At 44.0% G+C, this 19715-nt stretch overlaps 1 protein-coding gene across 3 annotated transcripts in view; it reads right to left on the bottom strand.

The window, feature by feature from the left end:
• Positions 1–577: 577 nt before the first annotated feature.
• The window catches only part of c2h5orf22 (chromosome 2 C5orf22 homolog), a 29770-nt gene continuing 10632 nt past the window's right edge, over positions 578–19715 (bottom strand). For 2 of the 3 annotated variants that reach the window (XM_078428121.1, XM_078428136.1), the window contains 6 exons: positions 17149–17214; positions 13633–13754; positions 11349–11415; positions 9959–10098; positions 7038–7441; positions 1463–1623 (listed from right to left, as the gene is read on the bottom strand). In XM_078428121.1, the coding sequence (XP_078284247.1) occupies positions 7330–7441; positions 9959–10098; positions 11349–11415; positions 13633–13754; positions 17149–17214 (507 nt within the window). In that variant the 3' untranslated portion in view covers positions 1463–1623; positions 7038–7329. Of the gene's footprint in view, positions 866–1462; positions 1624–7037; positions 7442–9958; positions 10099–11348; positions 11416–13632; positions 13755–17148; positions 17215–19715 lie in introns of those variants that run through there. The other variant, XM_078428128.1, reaches the window with a different exon arrangement.

Raw genomic sequence — 19715 nt, 5'->3', positions numbered from 1 at the left:
ACACTTGCTACTATTTTAAAAATTCTTCGAATGGTCACCCTGAGCACTATCTACAATTAAACCAATGGATTATTTTCTGTATTCACTCATTATTGAATATAATAAAATGTTTTATTATTCCTAGCTTGAAAAATCCTGTGGAAAATGTAAGGGAGAACTTGCGTAAAGTCGGATATCCTTTAGTCATATTAGTTGTCTCCTGGTGGGCCCCTGGATATTATAATGCAACATAGTTAAGTAGCAGCAAAGTTGCAATAGAAAATATCTAATAAAGATTATTAACGCAACAGCAACTCGAAAAGGCATGCAAATAGAAAATGGCGGAAACTCTCGGCAGGTCAGGCAACATCTGTGGAGAAACACTTAAGATTTCAGGTCTTGGACCCTCATGACGTTTAATGGATCAGTGCAGGATCTGAAATGTTAGCTGTGCTTTTCTTTCTGCAGATGTTGCCCCACCTCTGGTATATTTCTATTTCAGATTTCCATCATAAACAGTTTTTTAAAATAATCTTATTGCATTTGAAAAAGCTACTTAAAAACAAAAATCAAGGAACAAAAAATGTAACTCCCCCTGATGGCCAGTTCTTATATACAGCAAGGAGCACCACATCAAGTTTACTTTGCAAGTTTTCAAACAAAGAACATTTGTCATCATCATCCCTGAGCACAAAAAATATTAATTATAACTGAAAAGCAGATGGGCTCTCATTAATGGCACATTTCCCACAATCCCCAGCGTACTTCTGCATGGATTCATTATCCATCAGGGACACATAGGAGCACACGGGTGATACCGATATTATTCTTGCAATTGCCACCATTCCTTAAATCCTGACTTTAGGCCAGAGTCATTCAACAAAATCTGTTAAAAGAATTGAGAATGGAATAAAATGTGCAAATGCTCCAAGAATGAAAAACAGTATTGCAAACAATATTAATTTTCCCCGTTTTAAACCCCTCATGAGAGACAGAATAAAAGCCAGCAGGAAGCCGCACATTACTTTTGCCAACCACTGGATCTTTGATCAATAGAAATAGTCCAGTTATCGGGTAAAATCCTTCAAGGTTTTAAATCCCTTTACTCTTCTCAAAGTGCTCCAAGAAGAAGAAAGCCAGTTGCTGTGGCTTGACCATAAAAATAAAATCCCAATCAGTTTCCACTCTCAAACACATATTCCATTGTGTCGAGCAGGGTTTTGAAATCACTCACCTCTGTATTGTGCAGACATCTGTATGAGTATCGCCATACTATGTTGAGGCCTCCTCAATTCACACACACAAACCTCTCAAACAGAAAAGTGATAAATGCCCCTCTTCACCATAATCTAGCCAGGAAGCCATTTACACAGCCTTCTTTTATTCTCATCCAAAGAATTGCACCTCAAGAAATTTAGCACACACACAATACCGCACTGCAATGTCAACCTGGACTTTTATTCCCAAGGCACTAGAGTGGGGGCTTAAAACTAGAATCCTTCAACATCGAATTAAGAATGCCAACAGCTGAGTGATATCTTGAATGCAGATGCTATCTGTGGAGAGTTTGCACGTTCTTCCTGTGACAGCGTGGGTTTCCTCCGGGTTTGTAGGTTGCATTTCTTCTGTAATTGCCCCCAGTATCTAGGGGAGTGGATAAGAAAATGGGACGATATAGAACTAGTGTGAACGAGCGATCGATGGTGGACGTGCACTCGGTGGGTCGAAGGGCCTGTTTTCACGCTGTATCTCAAAACTAAAGAAGTGAGTGGGAATGGGTGCACTGCCCAGAGGAGCACTGGCTCAGAATGGAGAAAACTATTGATCGACCTTCCTAATATTCAAAGTAAATTGAAAGCATCTTAAGAAAATAAACACATACCTTGTCAACACCAGCATGTCATTCAAGGCCTCAATACATCTCAAAACATCTGCCCTGGGCCACCTCTACTGTCAGAGTAAAGGAGGCCACGAGCAAATTGGAGGAACACCACCTCATATTTTGCTTGGGCAGCTTACAACCCAGTGGTATGCATATTGATATCTCTAATTTCAAGTAATCCTTGCACTCCCTCTTTCCGTCCCTCCCCCACCTCAGTCATTCTGCCAGTTCCACTGTTCGCATCCATATATCCCTTCATTATCACCTCTTCCACAGCCACCAATGCAGCGTTGTGGGTTCCACCTTTCATTGGTCATCAGTGGCGTTTCCAATTTGTTCTGAACCTCTTCATACTAGTTTCCCTCCATCTCCCTCCATCTGAAGAAGGGTTTTGACCCAAAATGTCACCCATTCCTTTTCTCCTGAGATGCTGCCTGACCCGCTGAGTTATTCGTAGAAACATAAAAACATAGAAAAATAGGTGCAGGAGTAGGCCATTCAGCCCTTCGAGCCAGCACTGCCATTCAATATGATCATGGCTGATCATCCAAAATCAGTACCCCGTTCCTGCTTTTCCCCCCATGTCCCTTGATTCCTTTAGCCCTAAGAGCTAAATCTAACTCTCTCTTGAAAACATCCAGTGAATTAGACGCCACTGCCTTCTGTGGCAGAGAATTCCACAGATTCACAACTCTGGGTGAAAAAATGTTTCCTCATCTCAGTCCTAAATGGCCTACCCCTTATTCTTAAACTGTGACCCCTGGTTCTGGACTCCCCCAACATCAGGACCATTTTTCCTGCATCTAGCCTGTCCAATCCTTTAAGAATTTTACATGTTTCTATAAGATCCCCTCTCATCCTTTTAAATTCCAGTGAATACAAGCCCAGTCGATCCATTCTTTCATCATATGTCAGTCCCGCCATCCCGGGAATTAACCTGGTGAACCTAGGCTGCACTCCCTCAATAGCAATAATTTCCTTCATCAAATTAAGAGACCAAATTGCACACAATACGCCAGGTGCAGTCTCACCAGGGCACTGTACAACTGCAGTAGGACCGCCTTACTCCTAAACTCAAATCCTCTCACAATGAAGGCCAACATGCCATTAGCTTTCTTCACTGCCTGCTGTACCTGCATGCTTACTTTCAATGACTGATGTTCAAGCACACCCAGGTCACGTTGCACCTCCCCTTTTCCTAATCTGACACCATTCAGATAATAATCTGCCTTCCTGATCTTGCCACCAAAGTGCATAACCTCACATTTATCCACATTATACAGCATCTGCCATGCATCTGCCTACTCACCCAACCTATCCAAGTCACCCTGCAGCCTCATAGCATCGTCATCGCAGCTCACACAGCCACCCAGGTTTGTGTCACATTTAATTCCCTCGTCTAAATCAATAATATATATTGTAATTAACTGGGGTCCCAGCACCGAGCCTTGTGGCACCCCCCAGTCGCTGCCTGCAATTTTGAAAAGGACCTGTTAATTCTTATTCTTTGCTTCCTGTCTGCCAACCAATTCTCTATCAATGTCAATACCCTACCCCCAATACCATGTGCTCTAATTTTGCACCCTAATCTCTTGTGTGGGACCTTGTCAAAGGTTTTTTGAAAGTTCAGATACACTGCATCCACTGGCTCTCCCTTATCCATTCGACTTGTTACATCCTCAAAAAATTCCAGAAATGAGTCAAGCATGATTTCCCCTTCATAAATCCATGCTGACTTTGACCGATCCTGTCACTGATTTCCAAATACGCTGCTATAACATGTTTAACAATCGACTCAAGCATCTTTCCCACTACCGATGTAAGGCTAACTGGTCTATAATTCCCCATTTTCTCTCTCCCTCCTTTCCTAACAAGTGGAGTTACATTGGATCAGTTCCTGTGGATTGGGAGGGTCGCCAGAGTCGAGAGAACATTGGAAAATGATCACCAATGCATCCACGATTTCTAGAGCCACCTCCTTGAGCACTCTTGGATGCAGACCATCAGGCCCTGGTGATTTATCTGCCTTTAGGCCCAACAGTTTACAGAACACCATTTCCTGACTAAAGTGGATTCCCTTCAGTTCCTCCCTCCCACTAGATCCTCGGTCCCCTTGTATTTCTGGGAGTTTGTTTGTGTCTTCCTTAGTGAAGACAGAACCAAAGTACTCGTTTAACTGTTCTGCCATTTCTTTGTTTCCCATTATAAATTTACCTTTCTCTGATTGTAAGGGACCTACATTTGTTTTCACCAATTTGTTCCTTTTTACATATCTAAAGAAGCTTTTAGACTCAGTTTTTATATTCCCCGCAAGCTATATTTCATGCTCTTTCCCTCTTAATTAACCTCTTTCTCCTCTGTTGAGTTCTAAATGTCTCCCAGTCCTCCAGTTTGCTGCTTCCTCTGGCCAATTTATATGCCTTTTCCTTGGATTTAACACTATCCTTTATTTCCCTCGTTAGCCACGGTTGAGCCACCTTCCCCGTTTTATTTTTTCAGCAGACAGGGATGAACAATTTTTGGAGTTTAAATCTTTGCCATTGCATCTCCACCGTCAACCCTTTAAGCATAATTTGCCAGTCTATCCTAGCAAATTCCTGTCTCATACCTTCAAATTCTCCTTTCTTTAAGTTCAGGACCCGTCTTTGAATTAACTGTGTCACTCTCCATCCTAATGTAGAATTCCATCATATTATGGGCTGTTGCCCAAGGGGCTCTGCACAACAAGATCGCTAACTAATCCTTCCTCATTACATAATACCCAGTCTAGGATGGCTTGCTAGTCAGTTCTTCTACATATTGGTTTAAAAAACCATCCCGTATACATTCCAGGAAATCCTCTTCCTCAGCGCTGCTACCAATTTAGTTGGCTCAATCTATATGCAGATTAAAGTCACCCATGATAACTGCTGTACCTTTGCTACACGCATCGCTAATTTCCTGCTTGATGCTGTCCCCAACCTCCCTACTGCTGTTTGGTGGTCTGTGTACAACTCCAACAAGTGTTTTCTGCCCGTGGCTATTTCACAGTTTTATCCATACCAATTCTACAGCATCCAAGCTAATGTCTCTCCTTGCTAGTGCATGAATCCCCTCTTTAACCAGCAATGCCACCCCACCGCCTCTTCCTTTCTGTCCATCCTTCCTGAATATTGAATACCACTGCATGTTTAGCTCCCAGCCTTGGTCACCCTGGAGCCATGACTTCGTAATTCCAACTATATCATATCCCTTAACTACTAACTGCACATTCAATTCATCCACCTTATTATGAATGTTCCTCGCATTAAGGCACAAAGCTTTCAGGTGTGTTTTTCTAATCTCCCGACCTTTCGCTTCTTCCCTCCTTTTATGGCCCTGTCTCCTTGCATTGGTTCCCATCCCCCTACCCTGTTAGTTTAAACGTGACCTTTCCTACACTCATATCATATATATCATATATATCATATCATATCATATATATATACAGCCGGAAACAGGCCTTTTCGGCCCACCAAGTCCGTGCCACCCAACGATCCCCGTACATTAACACTATCCTACACCCACTAGGGACAATTTTTACATTTACCCAGCCAATTAACCTACATACCTGTACGTCTTTGGAGTGTGGGAGGAAACCGAAGATCTCGGAGAAAACCCACGCAGGTCACGGGGAGAACGTACAAACTCCTTACAGTGCAGCACCCGTAGTCAGGATCAAACCTGAGTCTCCGGCGCTGCATTCGCTGTAAAGCAGCAACTCTACCGCTGCGCCACCGTGCCGCCACTCTCCCATTAACTGCACATATATGCTTCCACGTTGTTGACTCCACCCCCCACTGTTTAGTTTAAACCCACCCGTGCAGCACTAGCAAACCTGCCTGCCCGAATGTGCCCCCCCCCCCCCTCCAATTATGGTGCAACCCGTCCCTTTTGTGCAGGTCACCCCTGCCCCAGAAGAGATTCCAGTGGTCTAGAAATCTAAATACCTGCCCCCTGCACCAACTCCTCAGCCACACATTCAGATCCCCTGTCTCCCTGTGCCTACCCTCACTAGCACGAGGTACTGGAACCAACCCAGAGTTAACCACCCTAGAGTCCTGTTTTTCAGCCTCCTACCTAGTCCTCTATACTCATGTTGCAGAACCTCCTTTCTCTTCTTACCCACGTCATTTGTGCCTACACACACAACTACTTCCGGCTGTTCGCCTTCCCTCTCGAAGGAGGTTCCTAAGTCGGTCTGAGACGTCTTGGACCCTGGCACCAGGGAAGCAACACACCTTCCTCGAGTCTCACCTGTCGCCACAGAATCTCCTGTCTGCACCTCTAACATTGAAGTCACCCACCACTATGGCTCTGCCTGACATCGGTCTCGCCGGTCGAGCCTCAGCCAGGATTGGAGTCACAAACATGTTCGCTACTCGGACTGGATGAGGTCTGCCCTGACAGCTCCCAAGTGCTGCGGGGCAACTGTTTTCAAGAGGTACTTTCACCGAGGTCTCCTGCACTAGTTTCATCCCCTTCCTGTCTGTCTCTAACCGTCGCTCCTCCTGTATTCTCGGAGTGATGACCTGATTGTCAGTCCTGTCCAGGAAGCTTTCGTCTTTCCGGATGGACCGCAGGTCATCCAGCTGCTGCTCCAGTTCTCTGACTCAGCGCTTGAGGAGCTGCATCTGGACACAGTCCCCACAGGTGTAGTGGTCAGTTCCCACAGGTCAGTGGTCAGTTCCCACAGGTGTAGTGGTCAGTTCCCACAGGTGCGGTGGTCAGTTCCCACAGGTGTGGTGGTCAGTTCCCACAGGTGTGGTGGTCAGTTCCCACAGGTGTGGTGGTCAGTTCCCACAGGTGTGGTGGTCAGTTCCCACAGGTGTAGTGGTCAATGACACCAGCGGTGCCCGACTTCCCACATCCTGCAACAAACGCACCGCAATAACATTCCTGCCATCACTGCAATAAGTTTAAATATTTGAATTAAATTAAACACACAACCAATTAAACGTAGCCTCCTTGCCGAAGACTTGCACTTTGCCTCAACAAAGCTGAACCTGAACTTAATTTTATCTAATCAAGTCAGCTGTCCACTCAACTAAATAGGATGTCTCAGCCAATTCACCCACTCGCTGGTCTGGCAGCTGCTCGTCTGCGACCTTCAAGATAATTGGCCTGGGCTGTCTCTTGGCGCCAGAACTTTACTCACCTAGGAGATAGATTTCCTTCAGCCAATCCATTCACTCGTGCGTCTGGCTGCTGCTCCTCTGCAACCAGCATTTTGAGTCTATCTTCGGTGTAAATCAGCATCTGCAGTTCCTTCCTACACATTTAAAAACATCTGTCAGGCAGATTTCCTTATTAATTCCATAGTTGGAAAAGAAAACTAGAAAACCATCGCATCAATAATGGTTGTTAAATTAGAATTTATTCCTTAAATACTATTCTGCTCCATCAGTTTAACAGGAATCTGGCTCTGTTCATTCTGGACAGAGACACAGTCAATACTCCAGGTGGACATCTAAGGAGCCATAGATAGAGCGCAACTCCTTCAACATCCTCTCTTGTATGGAGTCCACCTGCTCCGATGGACAGTATTCATCCAAGCTGGACCTGAAACAGCAGCAATGCACGGGTTAGGCCACTCTTTAGACAAGCATTTCCAAATGTATTGAAGACAGGCTGTGAGGAAATTCACTCATTGACCCGACTATAAATTGTCACCTCTAATTTGCACTTGGGGTAAATATCATCTGACTTTTGAATTAAAGTGATTTTTTTAAAAAGCGACTGCTAGAAGCAGAGTCTGGCAGCAACAGTGGCTTGAGAAAAGGGGCATCAAGGTGGCGCAGAGGTAGAGTTGCTGCCTTAAGGGGCTGTCCCAGTTACGCGATTTTTAAGGTGACTGCCCGCGACTGTCAAAGTCGTAGCAGATCGCCAAAATTTTCTTTTACCCTACGACAATGCCGAGTCAGGTCGATACAAATTACTTTTTTTGTGAAACTAGCACCTGGCTAAGAGATTACACCGTCTTCGGAAACATTGCGAAATTCCCACGCTTACGTGACTGTCAAACTGTCGCCTCCAATCTACCTGTCAAATGTCCTGACGGTAAATAAATTGGTTAAACAAAACTATCTTCTGGTATCTTCAAATGCCTTTTCTTAATTTAATATTACATGCTTCTAAATGCATCTGCGACAACCTAGCAAACCTGGGGACAGCATGCGACAGTGCCCGCAATAAGCTACGATACCTGGCGACAAGCCAGCTGTCGCCGAGAAATCTCTATCTGGAAGATTTTTCCGCCACGCGCCGAGATCCTCTACGATTCATTGAAGACTCCTCACGATCATGCCCGCGACACCCCGGCGAACGTTCAGCGACAGCCTAGTCGCCGGCAATCGCCTAAGTGGGACAGGCCCTTTCCAGTGCCCGAGACTGGGTTCGAACCTGACCACGGGTGCTGTCTGTACGTTCTCCCTGTGACCTACGTGGGTTTTCTCCGGGAAGCTCTGGTTTCCTCCCACATTCCAAAGACGTACAGGTTTGTAGGCTAATTGGCTTGGTGTAAAAATGTAAATTGTCGCAAGTGTGTGTAGGATAGTGTTAGTGTGCGTGGAATCGCTGGTCGGCGCAGACTCGATGGGCCGATGGGCCTGTTTCCGCCCTGTATCTCAGAACTAACTTAAACACATCTTGCCGAACAGAGTTTTGCCTTGTGGACACAAGAAGCTGCAGATGTCGAGGTCCAGAGCAAACAAAAGATTAAACAAACTGGTGGAGGAACTCAGTGGGTCAGGCAGCATCTCAGGAGGCAAAGGGATAGTCAAGATCCTCCCTCTGTCTGATGCTGTTGAGGGGAGGGAGCAGATTAAAGAGGCAAGTAGGAATAGTGAGTTAGGGGCTGGCAGGTAATAGGTGGAACCAGCTGACGAGGGAAGAGATGGACAGTAAGAACCAGGAGGGGTGGGGGGGGGGGGGTCAGGGGGTGAAGCTAGAACAGAGGTTTCAAAGTGATGTGAAGACAGAAGGGTCTTATAGAGTTATGCAGCATGGAATCAGGCCCTTTGGCCAAATTTGTCAATGCCATGCAATATGTCTCTCTCAGCTAGTCCCATTTGCCTGCAGGTGCCCCATATCCCACTGAACCCTTTCTATCCATGCACCTGTGAAAAATATCTTTGAAACATTATAATTGTACCTGCCTCTCTGCAGCTTCCTTTTAGTTTTAGTTTTGTAGATACAGCGCGGAAACAGGCCCTTCGGCCCACCGACCAGCGATCCCCGCACATTGACACTATCCTACACACTAGGGTCAATTTACACATACACCAAGCCAATTAACCTACATATCTGTACGTCTCGAGTGTGGGAGGAAACCGAAGATCTCGGAGAAAACCTACACAGGTCACGGGGAGAACGTACAAACTCCGTACAGGCAGCACCCGTAGTCGAGATCGAACCCGGGTCTTCAGCGCTGCAAGGCAGCAACTCTACCGCTGCACCACTGTGCCACTCCTCTGGCAGTTCAATTCATATGCTCACCACCTTCTGTGTAAAAAAGGTTGTAGGTGTGGAATCTGGGAAGGAAGGAAGGAAGGAGAGAAATGGAACAAGATAAAGGCGGGATGATGGGAGGATGGAACCATTTGGCACAGGGGATACGAGCGTTAGTGGGCATAGTGTGGTGGATTGCCAGGTGGAACCAGATGAGGGGGGAATCAGATGGGGGGGGGCGGGGGGAAATCTAGGTGAATCAAAAGGGACACAGTGAGTGTAGGTTAGCTGAATTTGGAAAATTCAATGCTCATACTATTGGATTGTAAAAAGTGGCATGGTGGGGCGGTGGTAGCGTTGCTGTGACCGCATGGGTTTTCTCCGGCTGCTCCGGGTTCCTCCCACAATCCAAAAACATGCAGATTTGTAGGTTAATTGGCTTAGGGAAAATTGTAAATTGTCCCTATTATGTGTAGTGCTGTATGGGGATCGCTGGTCGATGCGGGCGCGGTGGGCCGAAGGGTTCGTTTCCACGCCGTGTCTCTAAAGTACATTAAAGAGCTAAAATCATTGGATAATCCCCATTGTTTCAAAACCCTTTGCAGCTCTACATTGAAATAACTTTCATACCGTGCTATTGTTATCAGAGTCGGCTTGGGTAGAGCTTTCAACAGCCGTTTCACAGATGACATGAGCTTATCAATCTCTTCCTCCGTGCTGATGTGGTGCGGCAGCTCGGAATAATCACAAGTCAGACCAGCTTGGTGAACCTGAAACCAAGAAGCAATCAACAGGTCAACACGAGTCGAAGCAATGAGGCAGCTTCAACGAACTGCAACAGGCATGAGTTTCAATTAGCAATTGATCTATAAACATAACATCTCGCTCTCAGGAAGCATTCAGGGAAGTTGCTGTATCAATGGTGCCTGACCTGCCGCAGTCGTTTGTTTATCGTTTAAGTTTACAGCAGTTGCAGTCCCTTGTAACTGCATTTCACTTTTGCCCCTCACTTTGAAATGTCAACAACCAAGGACACAACTGAAGGGGGTCAGCAAAAGGACCACATCAGAGGAATCACTTTACTTTAAACCAGAAGTTATGATTAAGGAATGCACTAGCTGAAAGGCCAATAGAGGAAGATAGTGACTTTTAAAAGAGAATGCAAGAATGTAAAGTATTTACAGAACTATGTTGAAAGAACAGCGCTGTGAGATTAATGTCAATTCCATTAACGATCTAGTACAGGCACGGGAGGCTGAATGGTTTCCTTCTATTCAAAAGATAGAAATCAATCAACGGCGCAGCAGTAGAGTTGCTGTTGTACAGCACCAGAGACCCCGCCTCGATCCTCACTACCTGTGTTTGTAGTTTGTATTTTCACCTCGTGAGTTTTCCCCGGGTGCTTTGGTTTTCTCCCGCACTCCAAAGACGTACAGGTTTGTAGGTTAATTAGCTTCGGTGAATATTGTCCCTAATGTGGACAATGTCAGTGTATGGGGATCGCTGGTCGGCGTGGACTCAGCGGGCCAAAGGGCCTGTTACCATGCCGTATCTCTAAACTAAAAAAGTAGAGTGAATAATTGTGTAAAGAAGTTTCCTGACTACTAATTCGGTCAAAATGGATGACCACTGTACCCAAGACCTTTGCCCTCATGGGAATAATTAATTCTGGGTTTACTGGTCTTAAAACAAGCATTTAAAAAAAAATCATTAACTGGAAATAAAGCGAGCCAGAATTCATTGTCTATGCCCAATTGCCTGCTTAACTGAAAGGCTTGCTAAGCCATTTAGAGTGAGCGCAATTTAGTCTATTATATTTTGATGTGGTATGAAAGTAGGCAGGACCTGGCTGGGCCAAAGACAACCGATTTCCTACCCCTGAGGATGTTTGTGAACCATATGATTTTGTTTCTAAATAACATCCAGTGTTCCCAGCATTTATTCTGGGTTTATTTTAATTAATCAAAGTTAATTCCTCAGTTAATGAGGTGGGATTGCAGATGGACACAACAGTACATACCATTTCATAGTCAGGTGTTCCCATCCTGTCCTTTAGGCTAAGCACAAGTTCACCAAGTTTTTCCATTCTACAAATAAATCCCAAATTCCAATGAGATAATGACTGAAAAATGCAAGGATGATTTTTGGAAAAAATAAATCAAAATACAATATCCTGAGAGGCATGCACAAAATGTGCAATTCACAACACAAATTGGAAAGGAAATGACACTATTTTCTTAGATTTTTACCTTTAGCAACTTAATTTATAATAATAATAATAATAATACATTACATTTATATAGCGCTTTTCATATACTCAAAGACGCTTTACAGGGATTTAGAGAACATAGGGAAGTGAATAAATAGATAAATAAGTAAACGAACAGAGAAAGGAGACAGAAGGTGGGGTGACCTTCAGTGGTTGAAGGCAGTACTGAATAGGTGAGACTTCAGTGATGTTTTGAATGTGGTGAGTGTGGAGGAGTCTCTGACGGTTTGAGGTAGTGAGTTCCATAGGGTGGGAGCAGCGATGTAAAAAATGTCTTCTTCCCCTAAAAAAGATTTCAATTTCATTTCCAAAATTTAATCGAAATTTATTTTTTTTTAACTTTTTTTTCTCCAAAGTCTTCAAAGTGACTCCAAAATGTGATGTTCAGATTTGGCATTCGTCTACAGTTCGGGCCAAAGCGGTATTTGATTTTTAATGTCATTTCCCAGTTTTTGTGCACTGTGCTTCTGCTTTTAGCTCAGGGTCCCTTATTCATTAAAAGTGGATAGGAAAGGCTTAGTGGTATATGGGCCAAATGCAGACAAATGGAACTAGCTTAGATGGGGCATGTTGGTGCAGGAGTAGGCCATTTGGCCCTTCGAGCCAGCACCATGAGACAGCTTGGGATGTTGGGGTGACAGGCCCATTTCAGTGCTGTATATTTTTATGACTCTCCAACTTTTTAACAAGTTTTTTCACCCTTAACGATGAATGCACAAGTGTCGTATCTTTTATGTTGTGGCACATTTTTAAATTGAGACACCCTTAGCCAAATTAGAATTATTAAATAAATAAAAATACAAAGTTGTACTGTGCAGTGTTTGACAGTGTTTCTAAATTCTGCATCCATTCGCAAAGAACACACTTCAAAACTACTCCATGGTCTGTTAAGGGTCTGCAATCTCCTGAAAGGCACAACCAAATTCCAGAATTTTGACAATGATTTTGTGGTGACCCGAGAGAGAGAGACAAACTCATGAATGATTTGGGCAGGGTAGACAGACAGAGAACGTTTCCATTTGGAGTAGATTCTAAAATTTGGGACTAAATAAGGTGGTTACAAATGCAGCAAGTCTGGCTGAGTGGATGGAACAAGGACATAGATATCTGAAACACAAACCTGCACCAATCAGTTGCATCCAATGGTCCATTTCCCCAGGGTAAAACCTGCCTTTGTAAGTAGCATCTTTCATAATTCCATAGGTTCTAGGAGCAGAATTAGGTCATTCGGCCCATCAAGTCTACTCTGCCATTCAATCATGGCTGGTCTATCTATCCCTCTTAACCCCATTCACTTGCTTAACCCTCGACAACAGCACATTGCACTGGCTACAGCGCCTGGAGGGCGTTACATAATTTCTGCTGCCTCAAAAGCAAGACTTGCTTTCTCCCCATAACTCCTGACACCCATTACACCCTTTAGTGCAAGAAAAAGTCTGATCTTTAAATTCTCTTTCTGGATGTTCTAAAGCACTTGATAGCCAATGAAGTAGTTCGGAAGTGTAATGACTGCTGGAGAAGATGTAGTAATTAATCTCCCTCATTGTGCCATGTGTCTCTTCCATTCATGGTTTTACCACCATCCATGTTCTCCAGAGATGCTGCCTGATCCGCTGAGTTGCTCCTGCACTTTGTGTCCTTCTATGGCAACTAACATCTGCAGTTCATTGTTTCTTCTTAATCAATACACAATTATCCTCTGGTTCTTGGGCTCACCATGAGAAAGACCCAATTCCGTTCCGCATTCCAAACTGAAACGTCACCCATCCTTTCTCTCCAGAGATGCTGCCTGACCCGCTGAGTTACTCTTGCACTTAGTGGCTATCTTTGGTATAAACCAGCAACTGCAGTTCCTCCCTACACATATTTGGATATGGGATTGGGCAGGGGACACCACCAATCCCAGGAAGCAGAAGGTGAAAGGATTCATGGAAGACAATTGAAGAGCAGCAAGCAATAGGTCAAAATGTGATTGAACTCATTTTTAGAGAAACAACCATGGTTTCTGGCACTGATTAGCATTTATTTCATTTACCCAGGGACTGCCGCCCACTTCCTTACGTTCTCTTCACCGTCATCATCACACAAATCTGCAAATGCAGCTTCCAAATCTTCCAGTTGCCTGGTCCGGGCTTCCACACAATCGATTAAGTCGTCCTGGGCATGATAAAGCACGGTATTATTTCAAAGTAGTATTGCTGACCTCAAATCATTTCATTCCTCACTGCTGAACAAACACACCTGAAAATCTGACAGACTGGTACTTTGCATAAAAAGATCTGAAAGCAAATTGTTAAATCATGATAAACAAATTCCAGTGTAGTTTTCATGACGCGTTGCTTCAAAACGTTGCTTGACAAATACTGACATTCATTAGTACAGCTTCCTCATTGTAGCATGCCTTATTTTTATTGATTACAAGTCAAGTTGGCCTTTTGTCAAATGCGTAAGTATGGTGCGGTACAGGTACAGTGAAATTCTTGCTTGAAGCAACATCACAGGCACATGTCTTTCTGCTGACTGGTTCGCACGTAACAAAAGCTTGTCACTGTACCTCGGTACACGTGGCAATGAAATGAACTCAAACTGAACTCACATTGACTCAGAGCAGATCAGAGAGTGGTGGAATGAGATGCGCCCACCACTCTCTGCAGCCTCTTGTGTGCCTGTGCGTTGGAATTGTCATACCAGGCTATGAAGCAACTAGTCAGAATACTTTCTACAGTGCATCTGTAGGTGTTTGTTGGAGTGTTCCCAATCTTCTTAAACTTCTGAGTAAGTAGAAGTTCTGACAAGTCTTCCTCATCATCATACAAGTGTTGGCCCCAGGTTAAGGCAATTGAGATGTTAATAAATGGTTATAATTTTGTACAAAATCAAGGAGGGATTGATGACATGATTATTTTTTAACTGAAGCAGATCTGTACTGTGAATACTGAATTATGACATAAAACAAAGTACACTTTTTACACTGGGAGGGCCCAGCTTCGAAGAGTCGTATACGTGGTACTGAGAGCAGATGAAGCTATAGGACAAGCTGGGTCCCATAACTACACCCTATTGCAAAATGTTACATTCCCAATTGGGTGAAATGATCATCACTACAAATCATCATTTTTCACTTGCTTAAGTTTGTCTATCAAGAGCAAATGGTGGCATGACATAATGGGTTCAATTAAGTAGGTGATGGCAATAGGTTGCATTAGGTTCTTCTCAAATGGTAAACGCAGTATTGTCTTGTCTCGTTTTATTTTGAGATCTCTCAAACTGTTTTTGATCTTGCTCACTCGCTTCCTGGCCCTTGCAGTGTACAGTTCGTCAATGAGGGGGGGACGGTTCTAGCCAACCTTCTCAGCTGATCGAACGATTCGTTGCAGCCTCCGGATGTCGTGCATGGTGGTTGAGCCAAACCAGAACATGGAGAAGGTGAGAACAGACTATACGATGGCAGTATAGAATTGGACCATCATTGCCTGTGGCAGATTGTGTTTCCTCAGCTTTTTCACTGTGGAGTCGATGGTAGCCTCCCACTTAAGGTCCTTGGAGATGATGGTTCCAACTTAAATGACTCCATAGATGTGACTGTGGTGTTGTTGATGGTGAGTGGGGGGAGGGGAGGGGAGGGGGAGCTCTCCTAAAGTCTACAATCACTTCCACTGTCTTAAGAGCATTGAGCTCCAGGTTGTTACGAAGGCACCAGGATGCCAGCTGTGTCACTTCCTGTCTGTAGGTAGATTCCTCCCCATCCTGGATCAGTCCAATCAGGGTTGTTTCATCTGCAAAATTGAGAAGCTTGACAGAGAAGTCTGTGGAGGTGCAGTCGTTGGTGGCAACGAAGGACAACTTGATGAGCTGCTGCTGTGCATTTTGCGAAGTAAATCAGACATGGTCAAATGCTGCGTCAATGTCAAGGCCAGTCTTTATCACCACACTTTGTGTCAAGGGTGCTTACACATCAATGAAGTACAAGATTGTTTCAGTCCAAACTATCTGTTTAATACCTCCCAATCTACACAGAATAATAAAACATATATATATATATATATATATAGTTGAATTGGGATCAGCTAATTAAATAACACTTCAATTCCAGGGTTAGACTATCAATGCATTTTCACATTCCATTAGAAAATAACTCTGGACAAAAGGGTAGGTTTGGATTTAAATTGATTCATACAAAGCATCTTTTTAAACTCTCGACATGTGTATGAGCACACAGGCTAAAAGCACAAGACAATGGAAAGTCTAACATGGGCAGGCCCTTCATGGTGAATGGTAGGACTCTGGGAAGTGTTGTAGAGCAGAGAGATCAGGAGTGCAGGTACATAGTTCCTTGAAGGCAGAGTCACGGATAGATGGGGTGGTCAAAAAGGCTTTTGGCACATTGGCTTTCATCAGTCAGAGTATGGAGTATAGAAGTTGGGAGGTGATGCTGCAGTTATAAGAGACGTGGGTGAGGCCACATTTAGAGTGTTATGTTCAGTTCTGGGCACCATCGTATAGGAAAGATGTCAAATTGAAAAAGGTACAGAGAAAATTTATGAGGATGCTGCCAGGACTCGAGGGTCTGAGCTATAGGGAGAGGTTGAGCAGGCTGGGACTCTATTCCTTGGGAGTGTAGGAGGATGAGGGGTAATCTTAATGAGGTGTATAAAATCATGAGGAATAAATCAGTTAGACACACAGAGCCTCTTGCCCAGAGTGGGGGAATCAAAAATCAGAGGGTATAGGTTGAAGACGAAGGGGGAAAGGCTTTATAGGAATCTGAGGGGTAACTTTTTCACCCAGAGGGTGGTGGGTGTATGGAATGAGCTGCTGGAGGAGGTAGTTGCAGCAGGGACTATCGTAACATTTAAGAAGCAAGTAGACAGGTACATGGATAGGACAAAGTTAGAGGGATAAGGGCGAAATGCAGGCAAGTTGGACTAGTGTAGATGGGACATGTTGGTCAGTGTGGGCAAGTTGTGCCGAAGGGCCTATTTCCACACTGTATTACTCTATAGTGATCCACCTCTTCATGTGTCAATATCAAGGGTAAATGGCCATTCGTTTTAAAATATACTTTGATTTAAGAAAGTAGATCTCAAGCAGTTCATTGGAAATCTGAAGTGGTTACGAACAAATATGAATTCCACTTCTCAATCTGATTCCAATCTTACACTGCCTTTTGTCGCAAAAATATGGCAGCATATCAAACTCGGCATTCTATACTTTGGAACAATGATTTGAAATTCAAATCCCACCACGGCAACTGGGAATGTCAATTCAAGTAATTAAAAAGGTAGCATGGTAGTAACAATGACCACGGAAAGAAATCTGTCGTTATTACCGATCGAGGCACCTTCGATTTGTACCAGCATCTGCAGTTATTTTCTTACACTACCTGAGGCACAACAATTTGTAAACTCTGAAGTACCTTTGGAAATGGACCATCACTGCAACACAGAAGGGCAACTGGAAATGGAAGCACATGCTTCCCTCACCAGCAATGTCCATTTCCTGTGAACACACAAGCAAAAACAGACAGGGTCTAAACTTCATTGCCACATACCTCATTTGTCTCTTCCCAGTCAGGTTTAGTAAAACTGTATAACTGCTTGAGAATTTCAAATTCCTCCTGTTGAAAAAAACAAGATTATGGAATCACATGCAGACATGGATATAAGAACAATGGTGACAACTGTTTTACTTAAGCACTTTATTTTCTACATAGATTGGGGCGGCGCGGTGGCGTAGCAGTAGAGTTGCTGCCTTACAGACTGGGTTCGATACTGATTACAGTTGCTGTTTGTATGGAGTTTGTATGTTCTCCCCACAACCTCGTAGGTTTTCCCTGGGTGCTCCAGTTTCCTCCCACACTCCAAAGACGTGCAGGCTTGTAGGTTAATTGGCTTTGATAAAATTTGTAAATTGTCCCCAGTGTGTACTAGTGTAACGGAGATCGCTGGTCGGCGTGGACTTGGTGGACTGAAGGGCCTGTTTCTGCACTGTATCTATAAACTAAATTAAAACTAATCACATTTCCATTCACACCGCTTTCAACGCCCGAGAATGTTTGAAACATTCTTGGTGTGGTTACTATAGTAGAGCAAGAAAATTTGGCAGCAAATTTTCACTCAGCAAGCTCCCACAGACAGCATGAAGATAATACACAAATTTGGATAAAATCAGCCGAGACACCCAGAGAAAACACTGCTTTTCAATCCGTGTCCCAAAATCTTGGGAGATGGGAGAATCTGTGAGATGGGAGCCAGGCCATGTTTCATCTTGCCTGACGGCAGCATCTCCACCAACACAGCACTCCGTCAATACGAGTCCGAGAAACGTTGCAGTTCACAGCAATTCCTCGATACGGAGGGTGACCGACTTCCACACCAGAACTGTTTGTAAGGAGCCTAATGAGAGCACTGGGAGACCCGCAGATTCTGTTCGAGGCCTGGCAGATGGGCCCGTTAAGCACAGACAGTCATGAAGCATAGAAATGGGCCCTTCAGCCCACTTAATTGGTGTTGACCATCAAGCACCCAATCGTCATAGGTTCATACAGTGTGGAAGCAGGCCCTTTGACCCAACTTGCCCACACCGACCAAAATGTCCCACCTGCCTGCACTTGGCCCATATCCCACCAAACCAGTTCTATCCATGTACCTATCTAAATGTTTCTTAAACATTGCGATAGTACCTGCCTCAACTATCTCCTCTGGCCGCTTGTTCCATACACCCACCACCCTTTGTGTGGAAAAGTTACCCCTCAGGTTCCTATTAAATCTTTCCCCCTTCAACTTCAGCCTATGTCCTCTGGTTCTTGATTTTCCTACTGTAGGCAAGAGACTCTGTGCATCTACCTGATCTATTCCTCTCATACATTAATTCAATTTCTTTCTCTATACATTCCTCAGTTGTTAGTCATTTGAAATGATGTAATGTGTCCAAAGGAGTCAGCCAAGTCCCATTAGAGCCTCAATGCTGAGCATGTTGCCTGGAAGAGCACACTAATATTGGTTCACCTGTAGATTGAGGATTTTATGGAGACAGTATTGGTGCTATCTCTCTCATGTTCACAGTGCTCTCGGTGAGTAACCCATGATTCAAAAATGATACAAGAAGGTTAGAAATGTTGCAGTCACTGCAGCTCCATTGACAATTAGGATTTTGTTAAGTTAGAGGCCTTTCCCTACAAAATTACTTTCTTTCGACTTTGCAAGACCGTGCTGACTTGCTGAAGACAGCGGTTAATTTAACCTCAGAGGTCTGTCTTCACTTTAGGCCATGGGTCACAAGAAATGGACAGTGGACTATGTTTTCTAGGGATTCATCTTAATTTTTATTGTCTCGGGAGTAGATGGTTTTTCTACAATGAGAGTTGGTAGAGAAACTTTATTTTGCAGACATTAACCTCATCCTAGAATGCTTCAGTGAATAATTCACAATAGTTTGGAGCTTGGCTACTCAATGTGTGCAAGTGTTGATATTTTATTTGATATCTGGACACTGCAGCTCAATAGGTGAAATTGGGTGACCACACTTCCGGTGTGGAGGAGGTGTCATTTGAAAGTTTTCCATCTGTGCCATACATTAGTTCCACTCCAATGGCCACGTGGGATGCAACAGGGCAGATGTGATGGGCAGAGGAGAAGTTAATGCATACAACCGCCACACAAATCAGAAAATTGATCATTAGCTTGGAAATAGCATACTGGTCATCAAAGCTCGACATATTCCAAGTTTGCCCTTAACATCCAGCACACTAAACATAAAGATAGTTAGATTTAGCTCTTAGGGCTAAAGGAATCAAGGGATATGGGGAAAATAGCAGGAACGGGGTACTGATTTTGGATGATCAGCCATGATCATATTGAATGGCGGTGCCGGCTCAAAGGGCCGAATGGCCTACTGCTGCACCGATTTTCCATGTTTCTATATTTCTAACTCGTGCCATGAACAAATATCAAATAAAATATCAATTTCTAGGTCTCCTTAGTCACATGAAAACAATTCACCATCCTATATATTCATACGAACAGTTCCAGGAATATACCTCAAAACTTTGGCAACTTAAAGAAAAGGTTGTTTATACATTGCTAATTGAGTCTACAGGACTTTTCATAATTGTCATTT

The sequence above is a fragment of the Rhinoraja longicauda genome, chromosome 2 (assembly GCF_053455715.1).
Source record: "Rhinoraja longicauda isolate Sanriku21f chromosome 2, sRhiLon1.1, whole genome shotgun sequence".
Classification (NCBI taxonomy): Eukaryota; Metazoa; Chordata; class Chondrichthyes; order Rajiformes; family Arhynchobatidae; genus Rhinoraja; species Rhinoraja longicauda.
Note: the sequence above shows the minus strand (reverse complement) of the source record. Positions and strands in the feature narration are given on the sequence as shown.